The 22429-nt window shown below is 35.2% G+C and overlaps 1 protein-coding gene across 2 annotated transcripts in view; it reads right to left on the bottom strand.

Annotated features, from left to right (window-relative positions):
- Positions 1–2164: 2164 nt before the first annotated feature.
- The window catches only part of KLHL1 (kelch like family member 1), a gene marked incomplete at both ends in the record, with an annotated part of 228888 nt that continues 208623 nt past the window's right edge, over positions 2165–22429 (bottom strand). For both annotated transcript variants that reach the window (XM_080614309.1, XM_080614310.1), the window contains 4 exons: positions 2165–2224; positions 4689–4860; positions 8274–8486; positions 21814–21976. In XM_080614309.1, coding sequence (XP_080470435.1) covers positions 2165–2224; positions 4689–4860; positions 8274–8486; positions 21814–21976 — 608 coding nt within the window. The remainder of the gene's footprint in view (positions 2225–4688; positions 4861–8273; positions 8487–21813; positions 21977–22429) is intronic.

Below are 22429 nucleotides of genomic sequence, written 5' to 3'. Positions count from 1 at the left end.
TTCAAAATTAATTTTTATGCTACTCTATTGGTAGAAACAAATTAAAAAAAGGCAAATGGAAATGTGAAAATGTAAATTAAGAATAAAAAATAAAATTGAGTGCAACTTGAGGCTAAAAATGAATTGCAATTAACAGACATAATCCTTTTTTGAACATCAGTACATAGGTAATCATACCGCTATTGTGTATGGATATACTGTAATCAAAAGGAAGTTCTGGGAATAGAATTAAAAATTTTACTTCTAAATTCATTAGGTATCTGTGTATGAGAACTGAATGCTAATGTCTAGTTGCAGTTATAATTCTAAAATCTTCTTTTTTTGGTCTCAGCAGCTTATCTTTATGTGAAGTAAAATTTGTATAGAAGTGACATCTTTTATTCAACAAATTGTTATAGTTCTGGAAAAAAAGGACATGCTTGTCTGTGGAAGACTAATTGCAGTTCAAAAGCCAAATGACTATGGAAAACTAAAATTGAAACTTTTGCAACTGGTTTCTATTCAGGACAGAGAAGCATTTAAAAGTTTTAAACAAATATACTTTGGCTTAAGAACTGAAGTTCAGTTTGCCAGGAAACAAGATCTCCATGCATGCTGATGCTTTTTAGAAGGAAAGACACATCTACAAATCAAATGCTCGAAGTAGGAGGCTGCACGTATTTTTTCATCTCAAATAGTTTCAAATGTTTCCTCTAGGAAATCTCTTGTAACCACAACCAGAATTCCTTCTGAATTGTTAGTGACAAAGGACTGTGAGTTTTCAGATTTTGGGCCATGAAATATTTCCTAAAGGATCAGCAAGGGTTTAAAGACAATACATACTTGGTAGTCCTGTTCCCAGAAACTATGCCTGAATAGCAGAATTTCACTTTCCATTAGGGGTCTTAAGATTCTAACTGATAAAGCTGAGCAGATAGAAAGCATCAATGTTAAATCTACTGCCAAGGCAAAAGCTCAACATATCATTACTACCAGAAATTATCAGCCCTAAAGGGAAGTACAAATGACACTAGTATATTTACCATATGAACATTATTAGATTAAATGGTCTAATTTTCCTTATTCCACCTGCATTTATTTTGAATTCCCTAGTTGCAGTTATTCCATCCTATGTGGAAAGTCATAAATCGGCAGCTCTAATCAGGCAAAGTTGTGTATGTACAAGTGTCAGAAAGAAGTAAGATGTAGTATTTTTATCCCTCTTGAAATGTTAGAAGTGGCTGTATGCAAACTGTTCTGGTCATGGTTCATCTGTTACAAGAAGCAGTGAAGGAACAGTATCTATTTTCCAGCTTTTCATGAGCTTCCAACATGCAGAAGATGTATTAAGCAATGAGATCAGAGCCCACATGCTTAAAATGAATACAAGATTAAGAAAGAATTGGGAAACTGTTCTTTTGGCTCCCATATTTGCAACAAAGCCCCAGCGCAGCCAAAGCATTGCTTTGTGTTTGATTAGACTAAACACACAGGCTTCCCTTTAATAGACTCATGAGATGTGTTAACACTGGCAAGAACATACAATTCAAAGTTATAACAAAAAATTATCTTGGAGGGTTACTTTTAGTTTTATTTTTCTTCCTACAGTAAAGTAACAGTTCAGTCACTGTGAAACTTGAATATCTAGACTTTTCTACCTCTTCACTTCAGTGAGAACCAAACCACCTGTTTAAAGGAGAACACCATAATCCATTTGAAGACAAGACCTAAACAGATTCCTTTTTTAAGTTACTATCTACTTTCCTCTTTTAAAAAACACAGTTTAAAAGTGATTAAGTGTACTTTAATGTTTCTCCAGTTAAAACTCTTGCAGCCATGAAAACTGTTCTCATATTCCCTCATGCTCCTTGCATAGGGCTGCCCCTTGGTTATCCAGTTCTCCAGGACACATTCATGAGAACAGTACCTGAACTTACTACCCCGTGCTCACATATTTATGCCTACAACAGCCTGATTTTTTTTCTTGTTCACTGACTGTGAACAGTTTTTATGATTTTATAGGGCATAAATACTTAATCTTTCTCACTTCCAAACTTTTCCAAGTTTGTGATCAACAGAGTATCCACTGTGTGAATTCTTGTTCTCATGAAGTAATCATTCTTGTTTTCTGATAGAAAAATAATCATTTCACAGTCTGTAAAGCCCTAAGCAGTGCTGATCAAAGTCATGGCTGTTTGATGACTACAACACAGGCACCAGCTCTTCCAATATTTAGGGAAGCCATCTGCAGGAAAAAAGACACAAATTAACCAAACAGGAACAAGCCATGCAAGGGATTGCCAAAGTGCTGTGTCAGCATTATTCTTTAATGGTCAAAACTAATGGGACTATAAACCACTGAAAAAACTCCAAACATACAACCCACAATATCCTAGTATTGTAGTTCTAAAGTTACTTACATCTGAAACCTTTCACTTGAAAATGTGAGAACAGAAAAAAAGAAGTGATTTTAGAGTTAAGATTAGTTTTGTGAACTGTTGATATGCAAGGGCTTTCTATAATGTAGTCCCTGAGACAAGGTCAAGACTACCAATACCAAGATTGTATGGTTCCAGTATTCTTAAACAGGTTCAAGTGCTGGAAGAAGTTTGGCAGATTTAGACACTATTCAAGATAACACAAGGATGAATACCTTTAGGGGACTGGATCTTGATGAAAGTAACACAGCAGAGTCAGCTTATATGATATGCAATAATAATAGTAAAGATAATACACTATTATTAATGATATACGTTTCCTAACTATCTGTCCAAATGTGGTTATTCATGGGTTGTTTTGGGTTTTTTTATGTGGACTGGTGGGTTTAGCAAAAGAATCTTTCCAAATTTATTTCTTATCTGCTACAGAAAGTCATAAAAATGCTCTTATAATTTAATTAATATTAGATTAAAATGATCTGCATTATTTTTAGACCATATATGTCTACATTTAAGCTTGACAACAGAAGCAACCCTTTAGAATCATAAAAAACATATAAGCATTTTGGATGTAATACATCTAACATATTTAAAATGCCTATATGAGGATAAGATCATGTTTTCAAAGTATGTACTTTTCACCAACTTTAAAGGGAACTTAAGGTGAATAATTCAGATGTAAACATCTACACTGGCGGAGCAAATTACTTCTTCAGGAAGTCTTAGAACTAGTAACAGAAAGTGTTGAAACAATGCTTTGTTTCTTTTTGTCTTTGCTATGGATCCAAGCACTACTGTGATGTAATAATTATGTCCTACAACCAACTTAATATTATACCTATTAATTCTTATGTAGTTAAAAATTAGGACAATGCATGCAATTCAACATTTCAAAACTTCAAAACATTTAAAAAATGGCAGTGCTCAAGGCCAGGTTGGACAGGGCCTTGAGCAACCTGGTCTAGTGAGAGGTGTCCCTGCCCATGGCAGGGAGGTTGGAACTAGGTAATTTTACTTTCCTTTCCAACCCTAACCATTCCATGATTCTATGAAAATATCTATTGTACAGAAGAAAATGGAACTGAAGAATGAAATGGAAACTTGGGTCTCTATATAATATAAGAATTTTCCTGTGAAGGATATTCAGGACACGCTCAGTACCAATGAAAAGTCTAAATCCATTTTGCTACTTTTTATAATGCTTCTTCTGCATGAAGTAAGTTGGAAAAGAATAATTTGCTATAGAAGTTAAACAGAAAAAGAATTTTGTCTAACAGGTGACAAAACAGTATTTATAGTGACTGCTTATTCTGTCTTTGACCAATTTTTTAGGAACTAAGTATCTCTTTTCTGTCTTCAGAGGAATCTCCTGACATAATAGCTGGTAAAATACTAAGACTAGTTCTACAGCAATGGCAACCGCAGATACCATACTTCTTTTTCAGAAATGTTTTTGTATACAACAATCAAAATACGTTACAGATGAAAAAAAAAAAAAATAAGACTTTATGATTTTCCTACACCTGGGTCAGAGCAATCCCAGGCACAGCTACAGGTTGGGCAGAGAAGAGATTCAGAGCAGCCCTGTGAAGAAGGATTTGGGGGTGTTGATCAATGAGAAGCTTAACATGAGCCAGCAGTGTGCGCTCGCAGCCCAGAAAGCCAACTGTATCCTGGGCTGCATCAAAAGGAGCGTGACCAGCAGGTCGAAGGGGGTGATCCTACCCCTCTACTCTGCTCTCGTGAGACCTCACTTGGAGTATTGTGTGCAGTTCTGGTGTCCTCAACATAAAAAGGACATGGAACTGTTGGAACAAGTCCAGAGGAGGCTCACGAGGATGATCAGGGGACTGGAGCACCTCTCGTATGAAGAGAGGCTGAGAAAGTTGGGGCTGTTCAGCCTGGAGAAGAGAAGGCTGCGTGGAGACCTCACAGCAGCCTTCCAGTGTCTGAAAGGTGCCTACAAGGATGCTGGTGATGGATTATTCATCAGGGACTGTAGTGACAGGTCAAGGGGTAATGGATTCAAACTTAAACAGGGGAAGTTTGGATATAAGGAAGAAGTTCTTTACTGTAAGAATGGTGAGGCACTGGAATGGGTTGCCCAGGGAGGTTGTGAATGCTCCATCCCTAGTAGTGTTCAAGGCCAGGTTGGATGAGGCCTTGGGTGGCATGGTTTAGTATGGGTTGTCCCTGCCCTTGGCGGGGGGTTGGAACTAGATGATCTCAAGGTCCTTTCCAACCCTAACTATTCTATGATTCTATGATTACCTGTGTCCATTCATTAGTTTGAGGGTCATAGGCTTCCATAGTGTTCAGGTATGTTTGACCATCGTAGCCACCTACTGCATATAATTTGTCACCAAGGAGACAGACACCAACAGCATCTCGAGGCATACTCAGTGGAGTCACCATTGTCCATGTATCAGTTTTTGGATCATACCTGAGGAAAGGGAAAGAATGTCCAGATAAGTGTCAGTTCATGCTAACTTTGACCTGAATATAGTCCTTTTTCTCTGGAAAATGAAAATCTTTTAGCACCCTATACAAAATTAGGCATCAGACCACTTTCTCCTGCACCTTTAAGAGACAGCATTAGATATAAGTTCGTTTTTTTGGAAAGAGTCAACTTCCTTCAACAGATTTTCTTGTAGTCTAAACTTTATTAACTAGAAGTTGATAATACTACAGAAAGTTGTATATACTGTTGTGGTTTAAATCCAGCCGGTAACTCGGAACCATGCAGCCGCTCACTCACTCCTCCTCTTCTTCTCCCTGGCTCCCAGTGGGATGGGGTGGGGAACTGAAAGAACATAAATCCCATGGGTTGAGATAAAAGCAGTCCAGTAACTAAGGTATAATACAAAACTATTACTACTACCACCAATAATAACAATTATAAGGGAGAAAATATAAAACTAAAAAAAGAGGGGAAAAAAACCCCAACAACAAACACAAGTGATGCACAATACAATTGTTCACCACCTGCCAACTGATACCCAGCCCAATCAGAGCAGCAATCTGGGTCTTCTGGGTAATTCTCCCCAGTTTATATGTTGGACATGTTGTGCTATGCTATGGAATACCCCTTTGGACAGTTTGGGTCTGGTGCCTTGTCTCTGTTTCCTCCCAGCTTCTTGTGCCCCTCCTCACTGGCAGAGCACGAAAAGTCCTTGATCACAGTAAGCATTACTTAGCAACAACTAAAACATTGGTGTATCATCAGCATTGTTCTCAGATTAAAGTTAAAAACATAACACTGCACCAGCTACTAAAAAGGAAAGAAATAACTGTTACAGCTGAATCCAGGACATATACATATGCTTTGCAAAAAAAAAAAGGAAAACTCTAGGCTTTTGATAGACTCTTTAATACATTATTACAGAAAGACTGTGGTGAAGATGTACTAAAGCAGGGAAAATAAATACAATTGACATATTTGGGCTTCATATTTTTCTAAGAAAGAGGTATGCAAGGCTAAACAGAATTCTTATAACTCAATTCTGTCAGCAAAATTGAACTGCACAAGAACTTGGTTTTTTTTGTAATTGCCAGGGAAATGTCTGAGATTTCTTATATCTTTTCTTCTGCTAAAAACAGCTGTACATTTCATCTCTATGATAGCTAGGTACGCCCTAAGGTCAGAAGGGTTATGATAGAGGTTCTTGAAAGTGGAAAGAATCAATCTGAAATCAAGATGAGAAGAAGGGAAAGAACTTGCTTAGGGTTTTAATAGGTGTTCTGAGCAACATCTGGAAAAGAAAAATGTTTTATAAAATATTTCAAAATATCTCCAAAATTTTATAATTCTTAAAAAGGAACTAGTTATTTTACCTTTAAAAAAGCTATACAACCTTGTAGTTTCCCAGCTTGTGAAGAGCAGACAAACATTTCATTTTAGAATGCTTGAATCTATAGGAAATATACACTTGGATCAATCTTAGAAGACATTAAATTAGGAGTGCTAATTACTACTGAGCAAGATTCTAGCAGTAGCATTTAAAACCCACATATCTGGTCTCCTTAGATTTACATAATCTCAAAAATAAGTTTTAAAACATTATGTCTGGTTTGAAAATCTTCAAGGAGCAAAAAAAAAAAGTACATCTTATCAGGCTGTATTAGAATGACAAAATCACTGAAGCAGAAACTCATTTCTGAAGAAGAAAAGCAACTTAGACATTTACATAAAGTAAAACTTCCAGAGATATGTAAAATAGTTAACTGTGATAGACCTCATTATCACTTGCTAGTGTCTGGTTTCCTAAATTCTTCAAATTATTTTATTTTTTGAATATGATGCATTAATTTTGAATGTAAAAATGGACAAACTAAATCACATCCCAGCCACCTTATAAATTTATCAATCACTGGGAGAGACATAAGAGTTTTTTTCATGTTTTAGTGGAGTCTGCCAATTAATTCACATCCACTCTATACAAGATACTAGCCTTACAAGTTCTGATTTGTTAGTCCCAGATTTTAGTCTGGAAGCTAACTGTCCACAAAGTACATTATCCACATTTTTTGCTATCAGTGCAAAAATTCCTAAACAAGGAAGAATATATAATGACATTCAGATATCAGTGCATGAAATAGCTTAAGAATGAGTGGTGTATTTCACTGTTACAGTCATCCCTGAGAAACCCAAATGTGATAGGTTGTGGTTTGTCTTTAACACCAGAAGGCTTTTCTGCTCAGAGACCAAAAAAAGGAAAGAAAAGCTTCCTTACAAATATCAATAATCAAAAGTAGTTGGAAAGATTTCATACTTATTAATATTGTATCTAGTAGTTGTAATATAAATTTATTTCATTGAAAATTCTGGTCATTGTTCCTTGTAAATAGAAGCGCATGAGAATAGGCCCTGAAGTACAGGCACCATGGGATTTTTCTGATGAGTTTTCCATCTGTTGGAGGTGAGAAGTAAAGTACTTAGCAGTATGCGATCTTTGCGTACATAAAGAATAGATGGGAATGAGTTTAAGACTGAGCAAAATCACATATGAATTTTGGATTACATACTGGGCAAATGGTAAATGCCAAGCCAGACATTTAAAGATTAAACCCTTCAGAAAAAAAAATACATATCTCTCCTAGCACCCATTTTTACTTGTACGTAAAGATAAACCAACTACTCAAACATATCTACTTTAAATTTTCCAACCTGTATATATTTGGAGACTGTATTTTCCTTTTTCTATTTTAAAGCATACAGAAATAGAAAAGAGTCAAACCTTAATTAAGCATTTGAAGAGTACCTTCAAACTGAACGCTATAAGCACTCCAACTGTGCCCTACTGCCTTAACAGATATTCTTGAATTTGCAGAATATCCACCTGCAAAATTCAGGATACTGTAAATACAGTGTGTTAAGGCTTATATCAACACATCAGGAAGTGGCAGCATTGCTAAAGGAAGCAATCTCATGTATCTTAAATATAAATCACTTAAGCAGTTCTGTATTACTTCCTTGCTCAGCTATGTTTTTAGAGTTACAAAATACAACTGGACAAAATTTTGTACTATAAAATTAATCCAATGCTGATTTTTTTATCTCTGCAGTTTAGTTTGTGGCTCTGCATCATGCTTTAAAACCAAAATTTCTTAAATGAGGCGTGAGAAGAGCAGATTTTTGTGTCCATGATAATATCTAATGCTACTGTGAAAAAAGGAAAAAATAAATAACCTTCGAAGAAATAGTCTTCTACAAACATCTGTGGAATCTTTCAAATATATAATAATTTGGCATTTCTTGAGTAAAAACATCTGTTTAATTTTACTGTCATTTGGCTAAGAGAGTGATGTTACTGGACATTATTTTGTATTTTTAAAAATGCATGTATAATTGGGTACCTTTCTACATAGTCCAGCAGTCGGGAACAATGGTTAGAAGCAGGAGCATCATGGCCTCCAACTGCATAAAGAAAGCCATCGCATGTTGCTACTCCTACCCCTCCTCTTCTCTTACACATAGGAGCACACATATTCCACTTATTTGTGTGAGGGTCATAATATTCCATTGAACTCAAACACGAACTTCCATCCCGACCTCCAACTGAATATAGCCTAAGAAAGTCCACACAAACAAAACGTTAATGAAACAAGAACTCAGAACTGTAGAAATAAAACCAAGAAGCATCTGGATTTTTATCTTACATCAGCAAACAGGAAAAATAAAAAAACATAATCTCTCAAAAATCATATGAATTTCATATAATCAGCAAGCATAGATGATTTTTAAATTATTCACACATTCACATACTACTTTGTCCTTAGCCCACATGACTAGAAAGGAAGATGTATTCTTTCTGGTACTGGATATTTTCATTCTTTGATTACAACATATATGGCCAAGAATCCCATAAGTGACATATGTATTTGTGTCTATAGATCATGCAAGCAGGGTTGCATCCTAACTGCTCATCATCTGTGAGGAGGAAGTGTAAATGCTAATTTATAACGGGTAATCCAGACAAACAAGAAATATGCAATCCATTTATTATTGTTTCTCTGTTTTTATCATGCATCAAAGCAGCGGGAATTATTCTAACAACTCCTGCTTATCTTGTGTAATTCCTTAATGCTGAACACATACACAGGCTCCAAATTGTCCCTTCTTAAAAAAAAAAAAAAAAAAAAAAAGAAAAGAAAAATAAAGAAACGCTTCTTTGTATGCAATTTAGCTTTGTATGCTGAAGTAAAACCCATATGGATAACTGTACTCAGAGTTTGATCTAGAATTCAGCCTATTCCACATAGAAGACTATGAATGGAACACTCGTGTCCAGAATTAATTTTACACTTAAAATACAGTACAGATCAAATGCACAGTGCATTGCAGAAAAGGACATTGAATTATCTTTTAAACATGGGGGTTATTTTTAAACCTTGGTTTCAAGGATCTTAGTTACATAGAAGAAAAATCTTTCTTACTCTAACATTAACATGCCTACTCAGAAAGTAAGAAAATGATACCCTCTCCCTGAGACGAACTGCATATATTATGAGTATTGAGTTCTGTAGGGAAGTCAAGGAAAACTTCTGAGACTATTTTAAATTCAAAATGGCTAAACTGCGGTGTAACAAAAAACCTGTTGTGTTTGTAATTATCTGCAGGTAAGAAATTTGTTTTCTTCCTCCCCTTATAATGGTTCCCAGGAGGAAATAATTCTGACTGTTCTTTCCCACTATTACCATGCTACATTCATTTCATAGGCGAATCCTTTTGCAGTCTGCTACCTTTTCTACAGAGCCTGGAAATTAACTAAGAAAAGCACAGGTTATTTTAAAATCCAACCACTGAGCAATTTAGGACGCAAAACCTGTCTGTGTGAAACAATTATTCACTCAGAAGCTTTTACTGTCCTATTCACAGCTATTTAAGTGTGCATTTGCCATTAAGTTTCACTGGCATGGATGCTGATGAATAATGAAGTACTGTACTACCACTAAATATGTCACTGAAGCTGTAGAGCATTTTGGTACTACCTGACAGACATACTAGTGCTCTGACTAAAGCAGCCAAGAGAACCCATGCTCCCCCATGAGAGGTGCTCAAGTAAATATGCTTTTTTTGCAACTATTTCTGTGGATACAGCCCTAAGATATTTACCTTTCTGTATGATTATCAGATATCCATGGACAAGATTCAATTTGAGATTAAGAAACCTACATGTAAGTGTTAATATGTGGGCGTCTGCTGTGTCTAAATTGCTGTTATGCTCGGGGTAGTCAGCCGAGTCTAAAGAACAACCATAACTTTTACTTCAGCAGAGAATTAGAACTGCAGAACAGTACTAAAAAAAATTAAACTTGTGATGCAAAAGTATTTACTTTAATATAAACATAAATATAAGCTTTTACATGTATTTTTTTTGAAGGATGCTACCTTTATTTTCAAAGATGGGACTTGGTTCAGCTGCCCACAGACAGTGATTAAAAGTTATTTGTGATATCAAGAGTACAGTGGCATTCTCTGTAGGCTGGCATATTTGACAAAGACTACACAGGAGGAACATGCATAATTGCTAGAGGTTATCCTGAGGCAATTCAAATGTCAGTAGTCTATTACTTGTAGATAAGAGAAATGATCCCGAAAAATTAATATCATGGTTAACAACCCTAAGATTCCCAGATAGAAATCAAACACCTAAACACTTCACACAATTTTAAAAAATGCAAAATGAAAGCAACACTGCTGCAGAGTTCAGTGTGAATAATCGTAATCATGACAATACTAGCTGAGTGGGGAAGTGGACACTTTGGAAAGCCACCCTGCAGGAAGATCTGGATAGGTTGGAAGAGTGGGCTAACAAGAAATAGGATATGCAACAAGCACAAGAGTAAGGCCTTGCACATGGGTACACACAATCCAAGAGTGCAGCACAGCCTGGGATCTACCCGGAAAGGGACCTGGGGGCCCTGGTGGACAGCAAGCTCAGCGTGAGCGAGAAGCATGCAGCTGCAGCAAAAAAAGCCAACAGGTTTCTGGCTTATGTCAACAAGGCTGTCATCTGCAGGGATAAAGAAGCCATTATCCCACTCTACTCTGCACTTGTAAGGCCACATCTGGAGTATTGTGTTCAGTTTTGGTCCCCACCACGCAGAAAAGACATGGACAGGCTGAAGAGTATCCAGAGACGGGCTACAAAGATGATCCAAGGACTGGGAAGCCTGCCTTATGTGGAAAGGCTGAGAGAACGGGATTTGTTCAGTCTTGAGTAAAGAAGGCTTTATGGAGACCTTATCACTGTGTTCCAGTATTTAAAGAGTGCCTACAAAGAAGATGATTTCCTTTTTGCAAGGAGTCACATGGGAAAGATGAGGAATAATGGATACAAATTACTCCTGGGAGATTCTGTTTGGATGCTAGAGGTATATTTTCACAATGTTAACAATCAGCCACTGGATTAATCTCCCCAGGGAAATGGTGGATTCCCCAGTGCTGGACACAAGGTTCAGCTGAACAGAGTGCTGGGACATCTAGACTATGTAATGCTTTTCCCGGAAAAGTTGGACCAGATGTTCTTTGAGGTCCATTTCAACCTGGTATTCTATGTTTCTATGTGTTTTCCCTAGTCCAAATGCCCACCATGTTGTTCATTTTTTCCTCTATTCCTCTATTTCAATTGAGACAGCTTGTAAAATACAGCTAAAGGCATTCATGAGATGCTGATAAAGAGACAGCAATTGCTGCTTAAAAATGATAAAAATTCCAGTCAGCAATTGGGATCACCTAGTTTTTGTTAAAACAATCCATGTTATTGAGAGCAAACTAAAATTAATTCCCTATAACACATTTTGGAACTATCATTTTAGAGTTTATGTTTATATCTGAGCAAGGAATAGATCATAAGACAAATGCTAAAATTTAATTTCACAAAGGTCTAATGTAGACAAAAAGAAGTTAGAAATTGAGTACTTGCTTTAAAGCTCTGGTTGTGGATAAGCCTGAGCACCTCTGACAGGAATTGCTTCCCCTTTCCAGTCAAATTTCCTAATTTCCTAATCCATAGACCCAAAGGTCCAAAATGCAGAACAACTCTACAACCACTACTGAATATTCAGGGTACTGTTCAGCTAATCAAAACCTTGAAAATACTTATAATGAAAGATATTTATAAGTCTTGCTTCCTCCTTAGTGCTCAGGGTCCTATTTTATTAGATGACTTCAAATGAATAATTTTTTGCAGCTTAGCTTTTCTTGGTAACAGTTTATAGTAAAATTTTCTATAAGGAGAAGTATAATGTATATCTCTTAGAAAAAGCCTGAAGACCTGTCATTACTGATTACAGATATCAGCCCACCAATTGCAAGGGCTACACTTATGCCTCTTAACTATATTAAGTTCCATCACTGCAGTTACCAGATGCCACCTCTGGTCTGGATGATTTGTTAAAAATACTTGTAAGTAAGCTTTCACCTTATTTGCAAGTGCTTTCAGAATTCAGAGATGAAGGATAATCCAGTGAGTTTGAATCAAGCAAAATCAAGTCCCTCAAAGTTTTCTTTGTTAATTTCACATTTTTTAATTCATAAGGCTATCTTAGTAATTTTACATTACCTTAGGTAGTACTTCATTTAGCATCAAAAACAGCTCATTTTTTTTCTATTTCTTCCAGATTATTGGTGTCTGTAGACTTCTTGTAATATCTCTTAATAGTTTTTGAGTACCTACAGCTGTGTAAGACTTATTTTCAGCACTGCATGATTAAAAAGAAAGCTTGAGAAATAATCACAATCATGATCGTGTAACAGTCTTATTTCTTAGTTGGGAATATCCTTTTAACTGAATTGAACCTCATCATGTATCCCACCAAAACTGTTGGGATTTCTATTATAATTATCACTCTCTATTTAGAGTGGAAGATTGACAAGAAGAAAAAATCCAGTACTGAGTACTTTTATCTCCACTGATCACAGTGAAAAATTTGCCTATGGAGATGTTATAGATTTCTATTCCCCAGTGGTCTATACTTCAGCTTATTCAGCCACTGAGTGCAGATGTGAATTTAGACCAAACTCAGTCTCCTCTGAGCTGGAAATTTGCAGGCTTTCATCACTTCTTTTTGTATTAAGATGGATAAATATTCCTAAACATTTATATATATATATATATACACATGCAAGTGTATGTATAAAATGGCTAAAAAATGCAGTAGCGGTTACAAAGTAGGAGATGTTAGGAGAAATCTGATCCAAAATGACCAGATCCAAAAGCATTTTTCTCAGTTCTATCACTACAAACCTTTGATAACTAACCAGAAAAGCCATTTTTAAATTCAGTTTGACAAGTCAATCTCAAAAGACCAGGCTAGCTTCGATGTGAGGTAGTATTGCTTGAATTGTGTCTTTACTGAATTTCTTAACGAGGTTTTACCTTTCAAAATTCTTTCAATGTGAATATCAAAGACTATATCCAGTCTTTTGCTTAGGACCCTTTGTACCTTTTTCTGCCCTTTCAGTATGCCTGAAAGGGCATTAGAATTACTCTAGCACAAAGAATATCTCCCTGGTAGAAGTGAGGGGAAGGCAATTTCATCAGCGCTGGACTTCTGTACTGCTCAATCAGTCCACTCCTGATCTAGGAATCAGATTATAGGACAGGAAAGATAACAATCCATGTTCACTGGTAAAAGTTAAAAAAAGAATAATTTTCTGAATGGAAAGCATTAATGATATCCTGTTCCTGTGTGTAGATTTTGAATGGTATTTCATGTATTTGGTTCAGTAGCTAAGTTAAAAATATATACATTCTGGAAAAAAAAAAAAAAAAAAAGTAAAGATAAAACAAATCATAGAGTAAGTTCCTGCAATTAAAGAAAGAGTAACCACTGACAGAAAATATCGGGGGGGGGGGGGGGGGGGGGAGAGGAGGAGGGGGGAGGAAGCACCTTTTGCATGGATATTTGATATTTTTATCGCAGAGTTCTACTTCCTACATTAGAAAGTATAGTTTCCTAATATTAATAACCTGTTTCAAATCAAAAATATCTAATCTAATCAAAATTATATGGGCTACTTCACCCCTGCAAGACCAGTGACTGAATGCAGACTTCACCAGTTAAAAATGTTCATGACTTTATCAGGTTATAATTTTGTTAAGGCAAAATAGTCTTTGTATGTTAATCATTTACTACAGCATGTGTTTAAGGCCCTTTGTTTCATTTCTTATTTATTAAAAAAGATACATTGACTGTCAGGAAATGAGAATTTATTGAATTCATACAATCATAGAATAGTTAGGGTTGGAAAGGACTTTAAGATCATCTAGTTCCAACCCTCCTGTCATGGGCAGGGACACCTCACACTAAACCATGTCACCCAAGAAAAGCACAAAATTACTTTGTGCTACACTGAGCTAATGTGTTTACATATTCATCTTTTTTAAGTTTAATAATTTTAGACCATACAAATGTTCCATTTTGTTCTGTCTCAGTATCAATTTATTAAAAAATTCTACCTAAAATGTTAAAAAAAGTGACACTTTTTTGAGTTTCTAAAGTTAAGGAAGAATATTCTCAACATTTGTCCCTTTTTTCCTATAACAGGAGGCATAATAATTGCCTTTGTAAGAAAAGAGTTTGATCAAAAGCAGCAGTTAATAAACAGCACATGTATAAAACATCAGCAGTGTCAAAACTGTCCTGAAAGAACCTGAAATAGCTTCTACAGGATTTAAATTAAGCTGTAAGTTTATTTATAGGACAAATTACATATAGAGTAACATATAGTAAGAACAGAGACAAGATTTAAAAATTTTCTACAAAAACATTCTAAGGCTAATAACTTGTGAGCTAGTCTTTGAAATAAGTTTGTCATTCTTCTCGTTGCCAAAGGGTTTTATAAAATTAGTTACAGTTATAAAATATCTAATAAGTAATTAATATAATAATGATTCAAATTTCATTTTACTCTCTAGTTGGGTAGATAATGAAAGATCTGTTATTTAAACAGACATGGGAAACCGTGAATTTTCATTACAAGCAAAAACACTGCTGTATTTCAGTATCAGACAAAATACCTGTATCATTCAGAAAATCATAGAATCACAGAACGGTTAGGGTTGGAAAGGATGGTAAGATGACCTAGTTCCAACCCTCCTGCCATGAGTCAAGCATGCCTCACCGTGCCACCCAAGGCTCTGTTCAACCTGGCCTTGAACACTTCCAGGGATGGAGCATTTACTTCTCTGAGCAACTGCTATTGCTGAACTGACTGCTACTGCTGAACCCAGGACACTCTTCCAGTGCTTCACCACCCTCACAGTAAAGAATTTCTTCCTTATATCTAACCTAAATCTCCTGTTTAAGTTTGAACCCATTGCCCCTTCTCCTATCACTACAGTCCCTGATGAAGAGTTCCTCTCCGGCATCCTTGTAGGTCCCTTTCAGATACTGGAAGGCTGCTATGAGGTCTCCAAGCAGCCTTCTCTTCTCCAGGTTTAACAGCCCCAATTTTCTTAGCCTGGCTTCCTATAGGAGTTGCTCTAGCCGCCTTATCATATCAATACCAATTTATAAGTATTTGTTTGTAGTCAGTGAGAGTATTGTGGGCAGAAACCAAGAGGTATGAAAGATAGTCTCTCTCTTTACATGACTATAATTATGTATGCCAAGTATCATATTTTTCTTAGTTCAAATGGATTGGTAAAAGAATAATTGAATCATCAATAAATCACAAGAGCAAAAAACCCTCAAGCAAAAAAAGTCATGAAAAAAACTGCTCTGATGGGAAATATTATTGTTTCAGGCATACTTTCTTATCTAGTTAGCCTGGCATGAAATTTTGAAGTGTTACTTTAGCTTAAAAAAATCACAATTACAGCATATTAATACTTCATTTATCTAATAATACTGAGACAGTTCCCTAGTTTTTACTCAAGGATGAAAATTATCAGTGCATTGCAATTATATGGATGACTTGAAAAGAAGTCTTAGATCAGATCATTTAGTCTGTGACCTTCACAATGAACAAATCCTTCTCAATTCAATGATTTCAACCAATAATGAAATATTCAGCTGAAGTTGGTCCACTGAGTCAAAAGACATTTCCTTTTACCTCAATATTAGTTATTAAGAAGGTAATCAAGTTTCAAATTAGGAAAATAGAAATACCAGTTAACAGTGAAAATGGCTTCCTTCAGGTCCCAGCATATAAGTACTAAATACTCTTTGAGACATGCTGGGATTCTTATATTTCATCTCACACTAAATATAGTAATTAAAACCCAGGATTTCAGAATAATTCAGAATGTGGGATGCTAATATCTTTTGCTGTTTTGACTGCAAAACATCAGAGATTAGACAGTGATACATGAATGTTTTTTAAAAAAGTCTCTGATTAATTCAGGAAGCTGAATTATTTAAAAATTGGCTGTGAATCTTTCTAGGTGTTATCCACACTGCCTCCCACTGTCTAGATTGGTACATGTTACATTTAAAAATTTAAGTTAGATGGAGTGACCCGATTGCCTTTGCCTGTCAGGTATTAAGACCAAGTAAGGTAATTCATTATGTTTGCTTGGTCTGAAGTACCCTTACATGCCCACATTACTGCATACCATACCATGTTATGTTCATTATCTACACAGAATTTGTAGTTCATTACAAAAATTCGAAACAAAGAAAAATGTAATACGGAGAAAATGTTTCTTATTATAAAAAGTAAATGTCAGACCTTACAGTAAATGCTAGCTCTATACCAGTCAACAGTCAGCTAGTCCAACAGCCTTTTTGTGTGGATGATGAATGAAGAGAAGAGCATGGCAGAGCTAACACACTAAAAGTTGCAGATGTGCTGTACACATGTGAAACAGAAATGTGGCCTAAGCATCTGGGAGTCTGACCATGGTGTATCAAGATAAAATAGGCTCATCGAGTTCCTACCCTGCAATGCAGCAATGTGTTTAGCATCTCCACGTTTACTTTCACTTGGGTTCTAAAGAGCAATACATCCTAGCTGAATCTGCCTTTGCCTTAGACTGTAGGAAAAATACTGCATTTACTGTAAAGTTTTGTGATTTTTTTATTGTTATCTTAGAAAAGTCACATATATTTACTTAAACTGTATCTGTTCTAGCCATTTTTAAGTCTAGCCTAGCCACATAAAATTAAGTAAAACTGTACAGAGACTCCTGTTTTACAGGCTGGATTTAGAATATCAAGTTAAGTCTTGCTTGAAAGAAGGAATATGATACATATTGAATTGAATTGCACATTCACCTAGCTTCATGGGATCCCCAAGTAGGAAATACGAATTTGTGTGCAAAAGTACAAAAGATCAGATAGGGCACTGAATTAGTAATAAGCTTTAATGATTCTGCTAAAAGAAAATGCCAGAGATAGTTTATTATATGATGCATGAAAGGCAAAGAAGCAGAACTCCTGAAGGAGGTTGTAATCAGCCATGCAATTGAGTTTTGTAAGTGGTTATATGAATGTAATACATTGCTAATTCTCTTGTGCCAAACATTGAATTGCTATTAAGGACTTTATGGAATTATTAATCCATGCCTCTCTGAGGTCAGTACACCGCAAATATATTCCTGAGTGACTAACTACAAGACGATTCTGAGACCCTTTTGTGTGCATGCACAAATTTGGTTTGAATTTTGCTGTTTTCCTGAAACAACCCAAATTTTCTGATGTTCACTTTGCAATAATCCATGATAGTCACAAGGGACATATTAAACTAAAGCAATCACTTTTTAACACAGGCATATTCATCTAAATAACACAAGTTTCATCCCAGCTTAATCTCATTAAATGACCTGAAAACAAAACATTCCCCTGCACATATGTCAGCATCTTTATTGACCAGGTCTCTGTGTTTCCCATTCAAAAAGAAAAAGAGAATAGCTGCAAAATTACTGCTAAAACAGTAATCTAGTTTATGGAAATCTATTCCTAAATGAATGCAGCTGTTACAAAACTGGTGTAACTGAATGAATATAACTGAACATAAACACATAAAAATACATTTTTTAATATAGATGTTATTAAAGCCTCTCCACCTAACAAATGAAATTGAAAATGAAACAAATGAATTTGCATGGGTGTGAAGGGACAAAATGCTAAATATGTATATACATACGTATCTAAAAAACAATCATTGGTACAATCTGTTTCTATGAATTCTTAAGTAGAATTGGTAGAATGTGGAAGCCATTCTAAATTTTATCTAGTCAAGTGATAGACAAAATCTGATACCAATTGATAATAAATAATTTCTGTTGCTTTTCTTTGGTATGACAGGCATTTTTGATAGTCATGTGACCCCTTATTCGAACTCTGAACTTCCGGTTAAACTTTCTTCAATATGCATGGCCAGAATTAAACACAGTGTTCATAAATATTTCCACAATGAATAAAACTTTATTTATTCTTCAGTTGCATTTCATTTTTTCACAGGTTTCTTCTAGTGTTTTTGTCTGTATTACCAAGATAAACAGCCTTTTTTCCTCTCTTTTACCACTTTCTACCATTTGTTTTCTTCTAAGAAAAGGAATATGAGTGAGCTTTAAAAACATGAGTAAGCATATAAACGAACAATACATTAAGAACTAATAAGAAGTTACTTGCAAATTAATAAACTCAGAGCCAAAAGAGATCAGAATCTAAAAGTTGTTTTTATTTCCACCATAAGCTTCTAGAAAAAATACCATTTTCATCCGAATTTATGGGAAAAGGTATGATTATTTTTTTCTGATTAAAATTGTTTTAACTGGAAAACCAATGAAGCAAAACATAGAGGTATGGAAGATCACAAACGGAATAGTTTTCAGTGTTAAAAAAATAAAAGAAAGACTGTATTATTTCAAGTATTAAAGAAGCTGCCATTTGAGATATTTAGCATACAGTATCTGTTTTATGTGAAGTGCCAAAAGCGTGTGGGAGATACACACATATAATATTTTCTAACTCTATCGCTTCAAATATAGTTCAACCCTGATGCAATTTATTGATTTAATTATCTAATTCAGTGCAGAAGAAACATGGAATAACCAGGAAAAAACTCCTCAGAACTTCCATACTAAAGTAGTTTCTCCATACCTGAATGTTAAAGCCAACATCTTGTTTCTCTTTGAGACATCCATTTCTAATACCCTTCAAATTTATTTAAAAAATAAATCCATAATTTCTTGCCTATTTCAAAGCAAAAAGCTCAGATGAGGAATGCAGCATGTGTCAGCTCTGTGGAACAGCAGTGTAGTAAGTATAGCACCAGAGTTGAAAGTTTCACTCTCTACATATGTTTTCAAGTTTCAGTCCTTGGTATATGGGACATTTTAAAAATATGGTTATTTGGATTAAAAAGAATAAAAACCAGTAATATCTTTGCTATTTGCTTCATTGAGACCCCTACTTTTCAGGTTTTAGTGGTGTCAGTTCTGCCTTTCTGAGATGGAGTTAACATCTCCTTTAATTTAAAAGTGTTCATGTAAGTCATGCAAAATTCAATTGTACATCTATTAACCAAGAAGCATTGATAAATACATGATCAACTGAGCAAAAGAAACATACCTGGAATGTATATACATAATCATATGCAGCTCCTCATAATTTTAGATCTATATTTGCAGGATTATTTCTCTAGATCTTGTCTCTGCTAGTTTGCTGCATGGCTCATGCACTATTGAAACAAGATTCTTTTAGAGTAACAGGGTTATTAAAGCATCTTAGTCCATTTCATCTACCTTGGAATATTTCAATGCCACTGTGACTTAGTAAGAAAAAGCAATGGAAATTAAGCTTCAGTGGTTTGCAGACGATTTCACAAGATAAAACTAACTCCTAATGTCATGGATGAGAAGTAGATCATCTGAGTATATGATACCATGAATTAAATAATGCAATATTAATAATGAATGCATCCAATAAAGCTTATTTAATCCAGAGTTACTCTGCAAATAGGACACAACTATGCTATGACAAAGTTGCAAAATTAGTTAGCACTTTTATAGCCTGTAGTTTTAATTAATTTCAGATTCAATTTTAAAAAAAGATATCAGCATATTGTTGTAACAACGGGATTATGGGCACTTTATCAGGCCTCCTGCTGCTGCTACAGAAAGGTACACAATCTCGTAGTACCTAGGTCTAGTAACAGTTATTTGTGGGCTACATTAAGCTCCTTGCTTGACTTTTATATTCAGTGATTCTTATGGCCAGTGGAAAGAATCTGACAATCCCAGAAATCAATTCTGCCTATTTATCTCAAGCCTGTATCTTAGGAGTGATAAGCATCACCTAATAGAAAGGATTATTTTTTTTTCTTTTAACCAACTGTATAATGAAAACTGGATGATCTGAAACTGGAAGACATGGGGTGGGCAAAATTTAGTGGGTTGTTGAATTGCATAACATATTCTACCAGGAAACCCTACAGCGTTATTGACTCCTTGTTTCACTATATATTTTTTTATATTAAGTTTTATCAAATATTTTTTTAATGTCCTCAACATTTAGTCTATCATTCCATCCCACATCTGTGGCTTTTTCTGATCCATTCCTCCTTGCTGTTCAAAACGAATACAGTATGAGGAAAATGCTATTCCAGAAATTTGCCAAAGGATTCTTCACTGACTACCCTTTATTTATGTTCAGCTGTCCACAGTGGGATTCATATTCCCCTCTTAAATATCAAAAACACAGAAACCAGAATCTGGGACAGAGTCCTTAGTTTTCCTATATATTTAGGAGAGAAAAATGGGCACTTAGAGAGCACAATTCATGCTGTCTTAACATAAATGTCTAAAATAAGTAAGACAAATGCTTTCCAAAAGTAGATATTTCTTCCATTGACCATAAGGTGAGCTTAGAATGATTGGCTCAGCTGTAGATGTCTATACAAAAATATTTGAAGTTAGATGTGATGAATTTCTCTCTATCTCTAAATTATTACAGTTCACACTATATTTGTTTTAGCTACATTGCTAAAAGCAAGTACTTTAAAAATGATAAGACACACATAATATCATGTTACTATAAAATGAGTTTTAGTAAATGTCACATTAAAATTTTTAAAAGTGAAAGTTATAAAAAAGAAACTTAGAATCTGAACACAATTAGAATTACAGGAATGAGGTAGTTTTACTGTTTTGACATGAGTCAAAATGCTGGGGATGGACTATTCATCAGGGACTGTAGTGACAGGACAAGGGGTAATGGGTTCAAACTTAAACAGGGGAAGTTTAGATTGGATATAAGGAAGAAATTCTTTACTGTGAGGGTGGTGAGGCACTGGAATGGGTTGCCCAGGGAGGTTGTGAATGCTCCATCCCTGGCAGTGTTCAAGGCCAGGTTGGATGAGGCCTTGGGTGGCATGGTTTAGCATGAGGTGTCCCTGCCTATGATAGGGGGGTTAAAACTAAATGATCTTAAGGTTCTTTCCAATCCTAACTATTCTATGATTCTATTAGTAAAATTTCTGTTTACTTGCTCTGTGAAAGTAGTTGCTTAAAAAAAAAAGAAGGTTTCATGGATCAATGTTTGGCTGAACCAAGGTGTAAAATGCCTATACAACTCGGTACATGACTATATTAGATGGATAAATTCAGTTAGTTAACTAGAACTAACATATAAAACATATGAAAGTCAGAGGAGTCAACTGACAATTTGTCCTGAATTGATTTATAGCATACACACTGAAATTTCAGGTCTATATCCTTAAGCATTTGATATTAATTTAAAAAAAAATAATACACAAAATACGTATAATTTTTCAAGTAAATGTAAGAGCTGAGATATAGGAGGGTACACACAACTGCGCTACATTTATTTTAAAAGACACTTTCTGTTGCAATATGCTAAAATTTATTTTCTATTACGTGTAACAGACTTTCATCCCTCTATGAAATGTGTTTCAACCATGTAAGAACACCCTACTCACTTGCCATTTAATGCTGCAACTCCAACAGTGCTTCTGGCAATTGACATACTTGCCACAAATGTCCACTGCTGACTCTGAGGATCCCACCTCTCAACCGTATTCAAATAACTCCAACCATCATGTCCTCCCACTGCATATATAGGCCCTTCAAGCACTGTAACTCCTAAAATGGAGGAGAGAGAGGATAAAAGTATGCTTTCTTTATTAATAGTAAAAACCCAAAGTTTTCCAAAACACAGATAACAAATGAACTGGCATATTCAAAGTGAAAATGGATGCACAGATTTGAGATTGATTAATTAATGATTAACAAACGTGAATAAAATTAATGCCATTCCACATGACTTTATGAAAAATAGGCCTTGTCAAAGAAATCTAATTTGATTCCTTAAAAGGATCGTTAGTTTCATAGAATAACCTGCCAATGATGTGATAGTCTTAGATTTCTACATAGTGTTTAAATTACTACATCATGAATTATCTCTTTAGAATATCGCTAAAGCACAAAATAAATAAATCAAGGACTGGATACCAAATAGATCTCAAATTTTTGCAATCTAATGGAATTGCTTATAACAGAGTTCCGGAAGAGAAAAAATGTGGAACCAAAACAATA

The sequence above is a fragment of the Psittacula echo genome (assembly GCF_963264785.1).
Source record: "Psittacula echo genome assembly, chromosome: 3".
In the NCBI taxonomy this organism is placed as follows: domain Eukaryota; kingdom Metazoa; phylum Chordata; class Aves; order Psittaciformes; family Psittacidae; genus Psittacula; species Psittacula echo.
This window is presented reverse-complemented; position numbering and strand designations above follow the sequence as displayed.